We start from the raw sequence: 6,451 nt of genomic DNA, 5'->3' as shown, positions 1-6,451 counted from the left end.
GCACATCGGCACGAGGCCACTCAGCAGTTGTCCCAAATTCTGTGGAGGCATCGCAAGAACATGTGCAAGTGCACGCCACCCCCCCCCCCAAAGGAGACCATTTTATTAAAATGGAAAGAAAGATGTGAATCAACGTGGATCCCCTGTGACCCTTGGGAGTAAGAATTCCCCCCGATGTAGGACTGGCAATAAGGGTTGGCTGATTGACTATATTTACTGGCTAGTTGTGCTTGAGTTCTGTGCCATGTAATTATTACTTTTCTTTCCTTCTCTGCTTACTCTTCCTTTTTCGAATGTCTCATTAATTGAACTTTCAGTATGAGTTCTGCTCTTCATTGTCTTTTTAGACATTTTGAGACATATCAGCACCAAAGTTTCAGCATATCGTAAGGAGACTGTCCTTATGCTACCCCACAAGTTTGGTGCAGTTTGGTTCAGGGGGGCCAAAGTTATGGACCCTCAAAACCTTAGCCCCCATCTCCCATTAGCTCCCTTGGTAAACAATGGGGGATAGGGGCACCCCCTTTGGGAGTCCATAAATTTGGACTCCCTGAACAAAACCCCACCAAACCTGGGGGGTGGCATAAGGACAGTCTCCAGATGATACTCTTAAATTTTGGGGCAGCTATCCTAAAAACTGCACCCCATGCAGGGCACAAATTGAAAACCACTAAAACCCCCCAAAACGAACCATGCCTTTTGATGCCCCCAACAAGGTGATGCCCGAGGCAGCTGCCCACCTTGCACAATGGCAGTTACGCCAGTGACTTTACCAAAAGTTGGAGGATGATGTTTTTTGGGAGTAGATCATCCCCTTCCACCAACCCAAAAATGGCATCACTTTCATGTGTTGTTGTACGAGGGAGACCAGATTCTTCTGCAAAATACAATATTGCCTGGGGGGAACAGAGCCTGTGCTCAGGCTTGTGTGCCTGAGCAGTATTACAGAACATTAAGGTGCTATCCCGTTCGTTAACTGGTTTGCAGGGAAGGTCAACACAGGGACAGGGGGGAAGAACACCATGCAACATTTGAAGGAGAAGTTTATGGAACTTTTTGAACTGTTAGCACGGCCAGATGGACTCAGGCAGTGGCGGGATCCACAAATTTTGACACACGGCTCTGCTGGTGGTCTGATTCATCCTGCGGCGCAGGAAGGTGGATTTGAGATTCCCCGCACCGTCGGGTTCTTCACGTGCGCAACCCAATCCCCCGTGTCGACTTAAGTTCCTGGTGGAGTCGACGGATCTACCAGCGGGATGAAGGTTCGAGTGAGTGTATGCGCGAACAGACGTCATCAATTAACGCCCTCGTCGATCTCCAATTGAATTTGTCCCCCTTTCCCGAACCGCACTTGATTGGCTCGCCGCGGGGCGAACATTTGCAAAGCTTCCATGATTTTCGTTCTACGCGACACTCCCTGGCGCCATTCCTTCGCGGGACGGATCAAACGAGACCACACGTGCTGTTACCTTTGTGCAGTCAGCATGCAAAGTTCTGATTGGAATGCAGTATTGGTTCTGCTGGAAATCATGCTCGCCAGGCAGCTTGCGGCTTTGCAAGAGATCATGGACTTGCAGAAACACATCGCAGCAGTCCTTGTTGAGCGGGAAAAGCTCATTATGGTGGCCAGGAGAAGAAATGATTCAGCCCAGCGATCTGCGGGACAAGCAATGCGTAGGAAGCGGAACTGGCAGAGCCTTGCAGCACTTCCAACACCCCATCGCCAGTGGGTTTACCCACACAGGAGCAGGGACTGGTGGATTAATTGTGTCTGGTCATCATGGGATGATGAGGAGTGGCTAGGAAACTTTCGGATGACCAGACGCACCTTCTGCCGAATAACCAGGAGTGTCGCTCCCCTCATGGAGCATGAGAACACCAACATGTGGCCATCCCTGCCAGTGGAGATGCGTGTCGGCATGGCAATCTGGTACCTTGCTAATGAGAAATGTTTCAGAACAGTGAAGCAACAATTCGGAACAGGATATACATCGGTCGCAGATGCTGTCCATGACTTTTGTCGTGCTGTGGGGGAGGTGCTGTTCAAGAGGGTGGTCCGTTTTGCAGATCCCATTGACCAGGTAAGACGGCATGGCAATGTGATCGCAAAGGTCAATTACCGTTTGACAATCGTATTCTCAGCGCGCCATTCACTGCCATTCTCCTAATCATGTGGGGGTGGGGGCACTGGCGTAATGCCCATTGGGCAAGGTGGGCAGCTGCCCAGGCCATCACCCTGGGGGGGGGGGGCATAAACATGCTTGGTTCGTTTTTGGGTATTTTTAGTGGTTTTCCATTTTTGGCCTGCAGGGGGCGCAGTTTTTAGGCTGCCGGCACCCAATTTTCAGCATATCATCAGGGGACTGTCCTTATGCTACCCCCCAAGTTTTGTGAGGTTTGGTTCAGGGAGTCCAAAGTTATGGACTCCCAAAGGGGGTGCCCCTATCCCCCATTGTTTCCAATGGGAGCAGATAGGAGATGGGGGCTACAGTTTTGAGGGTCCATAACTTTGGCCCCCCTGAACCAAACTGCACCAAACCTGGGGGGTATCATTAGGGAAGTCTCCTGATGAGACCCTGAGAGCTTTGAGACTGTGCCTTCAGAATAGCTTCAGCCTGCACCTCATTGACGAAGCGCAATCGTAGAAAACTCAATGCAGAACAAAAGCATTGGGGATATTTCGGGATGTTCTTGCAAGGAGGGCATTCTTTGACGTATCATCGCCAAAATTTCAGGGTATCATCTGGAGACTGTCATGATGGCACCCCCAAGGTTTGGTGCAGTTTGGTTTAGGGAGTCCAAAGTTATGGACCCTCAAAGGGTAGCTCCCATCTCCTTAGCAAAGAATGTTGGATGGGGTACCCCCTTTGATGTTCCATAGCTTTGGACCCTCTAAACCAAACTGCACCAAACTTGTGGGGTCCCATCAGGACAGATTCCAGATGATACCCTGACATTTTGGTGCTGATACATCAAAAAATGCGCCCCCTGCAGGAACACCCCAGAAATTTGCCCAAGAATCTTTGTCCTGCATTGAGTTTTCTGTATTGCTGTCCATGGGGGCTGCAGGCTGGGGGGGAAATTTATATTTATATATTTATAGAAATGCGGTTGGGATTTCATTATATCATCCAGTGACAGCAGATGTGGTATAGCTCAGTTAATGTTCAATGTGTTGTCGAATGCTTCCGCAGCCAGCATCACTGGAGTGTCAAAGGGTTTCCTGGTTAAGAACATAAGAACATAAGAACATAAGAACAAGCCAGCTGGATCAGACCAAAGTCCATCTAGTCCAGCTCTCTGCTACTCGCAGTGGCCCACCAGGTGCCTTTGGGAGCTCACATGTAGGATGTGAACGCAATGGCCTTCTGCGGCTGTTGCTCCCGATCACCTGGTCTGTTAAGGCATTTGCAATCTCAGATCAAGGAGGATCAAGATTGGTAGCCATAAATCGACTTCTCCTCCATAAATCTGTCCAAGCCCCCTTTTAAAGCTATCCAGGGTAGTGGCCATCACCACCTCCTGTGGCAGCATATTCCAAACACCAATCACACGTTGCGTGAAGAAGTGTTTCCTTTTATTAGTCCTAATTCTTCCCCCCAGCATTTTCAATGAATGCCCCCTGGTTCTAGTATTGGGAGAAAGAGAGAAAAATTTCTCTCTGTCAACATTTTCTACCCCATGCATAATTTTGTAGACTTCAATCATATCCCCCCTCAGCCGCCTCCTCTCCAAACTAAAGAGTCCCAAACGCTGCAGCCTCTCCTCATAGGGAAGGTGCTCCAGTCCCTCAATCATCCTTGTTGCCCTTCTCTGCACTTTTCTTGGTCTCCTGAATATCCTTTTGAGATGCGGCGACCAGAGCTGAACACAGTACTCCAAGTGCGGTCGCACCACTGCTTTATATAAGGGCATGACAATCTTTGCAGTTTTATTATCAATTCCTTTTCTAATGATCCCCAGCATAGAGTTTGCCTTTTTTACAGCTGCCATGCATTGAGTTGACATTCCCATGGAACTGTCAACTAAGACGCCTAAATCCCTTTCCTGGTCTGTGACTGATAGCACTGACCCCTGTAGCGTGTATGTGAAGTTTGGATTTTTTGCCCCTATGTGCATCACTTTACATTTTGCTACATTGAACTGCATTTGCCATTTCTGAGCCCACTCACCTAATTTATCAAGGTCCGCTTGGAGCTCTTCGCAATCCTTTGTGGTTCTCACCACCCTACATAATTTGGTATCAATTGGTTGTATGGTCGTGTTCCAGTAGCATTTTCTCCTGACATTTCACCTGCATCTGTGGCTGTTCTAGAGATCCTCTGAGGAGCCCTGGCACAGATGAGGGCGAAACGTCAGAAGAAGATGCCACCAGAACACGGCCACACACCCCTGAAACCCCAGGAAGTCTATGTAATGAACTCCTTGTTTTCTTTTCTGATGAACTTAAGAATAATGCTCAAAACATTTAAGAGCGATTGAAAGTAGAGATAAGAAAAATCATTCACTTGTCATAGATCATTGAATGTCTGCCCCCTAACCTCACTCGTCTACTTCTCTGCAGGTAATGGCTGGGTTTTCAAGACTGGGATTCCCACAGTGTGTCGGTGCCATAGACGGTTGCCACATTCGGATCATGAACCCCTCAGACACAAGTGCGTACATGAACAGGAAGAATGTCGCCTCTGTTCTGCTGATGGCCGTGTGTGACTCCAAGGGACGTTTTTTCTCTGCCAACATTGGCCAGCCAGGAAGGAACCATGACGGCTTCGCTTTCCGTGAATGCAATTTCACGAGTGCCATGGACAGGGGTGCCTTCCTGGAAAGCAACCCCACTCAGACAATTCAGGGGGTGGATGTTCCCACCATAGTGATTGCAGATGGAGCGTTCCCAATGCGGAAGTGGCTGCTGAAGCCCTACTCTCCAGCACACAACACACTTGAGAGAAACTTCAACAGAAGACTCTCCAAGGCCAGGTGTGTGATTGAGCAGGCTTTCGGCCGTCTAAAGTCCCGCTGGTGATGTATCTGGAACTGCTTGCCGGTTGGACTTAGCAATGTGAATGCGATAATTGCGGCCTGCGTTGTCCTACACAACATCTGTGAGTCTGAGGGGCACAGGGCACCAGAGTGCTTTGCAAGGGCAGGCCCACTGCTCTCACAGTTGGAAGAGCAGCAGCCGCCCGTTGCGGGTAATGACTGCCCACTACCAGACGACAAGACCAACTTGGAGGAGGGGAAAGTTGTCCGCGATGCTCTGGCTGCCTACCTGTATCGTTGAAATGCAGAGCGGATCCAGGCCACACTGATGTTAACAACCGTTACTGTACTTTCGTTGCACATTTTCAGTATGGCATTAAAACCTGTTTCTTGAGACCGTGTCAAATCTGTTTCTCTTTGGTGGGTCTGTGAGAGATGGTATGGCATGCATGAGTGTGGCTAGGCAAATGTGAAGTCTATGTGAAACCAGAGTTGGACTCAAATACCAATCCCACCCCCCACCCCGTCCAGCCACTCCACCTTGGAACGAGACATTGTCGTCCTCAGGGCACGTGTTCCCAGCGAGGGTTCTCATGTGTGGTGAACCCACAACCACTCCACAGTCTACTTTCCCATCCCAAACCCCAAGGCTGATCACATGTGGTGCCATGATTTCACATTTGCGGAAAGGGGTAAGGTAGTCACCTCCTTTCCCCATTGTTTCAGATGGGACGCAATGTTGTTTGTGCTGCAGTTTCACAGTTCCATGTAATCTGCCCCAGAAATGCAGGCAAGGGGGGGGGGGTGTCAACAAAGTCTCCCGATCACACCTGGTCAGCCACTGACTGTTTTGCAGAGCGCTCATTGCGGAACAAAGAATCTTGGGCATATTTTCAGGGTGTTCCTGAAAGAAGCACATTGTTTGATTAAATGTAACCCGCACCTGGTTCCCATCCACTAACTGTCCAAAAGTGCCCCCCGTGGCCTGTTTCTGTTTCATCCTGGGAGTGAAAATTGTGTGATGGCGCATTCACTAATCTTTGAAAATGGGAACAGATGTGTGATGCGGAGGCTTTTCTGGGGAATTTAGAGTTGCCTGGGCACTCCCACAGACGCCTGTGGGATGATCTTGGCCTATTCACAGTTCTCCTCATCTGTCTGGACACCACCCACCGCACGTGGTGTTCGATGTGAGGGAGGAATGGAAAGGAGGTTGTAACCCCCCCTGTGTCTCCCATACGAGAGAAGGCGGGCATCTAAAACCAAACTCTGTTCGCTAAGAACAGAGGACCTTAGATTCTCCCTAGAAATCCATGCAGGGGGGGGGGGATGAGAAGGGAAACACTTGTAAATGCGGGTGGTGTTCGCTGTCTTGGGTGCAATGGTTATGCAAGGAGCTGCAAACTTTCAGGGCATCTGTAGTAGTCTCTCCCGATGACACCACCTAACTTTGCCACAGTCTCCTCCA

General features: G+C 49.5%; 1 protein-coding gene across 1 annotated transcript; it reads left to right on the top strand.

Annotated features, from left to right (window-relative positions):
• The first annotated feature begins 1,621 nt into the window (after nt 1-1,621).
• On the top strand, nt 1,622-5,258 carry LOC125429485 (protein ALP1-like). Its single transcript, XM_048490630.1, has 2 exons — nt 1,622-2,084; nt 4,568-5,258. Exons 1-2 carry the CDS (start codon nt 1,623-1,625, stop codon nt 5,024-5,026), a joined length of 921 nt encoding a protein of 306 aa, XP_048346587.1. The 5' UTR covers nt 1,622; the 3' UTR covers nt 5,027-5,258.
• The last annotated feature ends 1,193 nt before the right edge of the window (nt 5,259-6,451 follow it).

The sequence above is a fragment of the Sphaerodactylus townsendi genome, linkage group LG03, assembly GCF_021028975.2.
Source record: "Sphaerodactylus townsendi isolate TG3544 linkage group LG03, MPM_Stown_v2.3, whole genome shotgun sequence".
Lineage (NCBI taxonomy): Eukaryota > Metazoa > Chordata > Lepidosauria > Squamata > Sphaerodactylidae > Sphaerodactylus > Sphaerodactylus townsendi.
This window is presented reverse-complemented; position numbering and strand designations above follow the sequence as displayed.

Coding starts and splice junctions, on each gene's coding strand:
- LOC125429485 (XM_048490630.1), top strand. CDS start 1,623: ATGGTGGCCAGGAGAAGAAATGATTCAGCCCAGCGATCTGCGGGACAA. Junction 2,085..4,567: donor TTGCAGATCCCATTGACCAG/GTAAGACGGCAT, acceptor ACTTCTCTGCAG/GTAATGGCTGGGTTTTCAAG.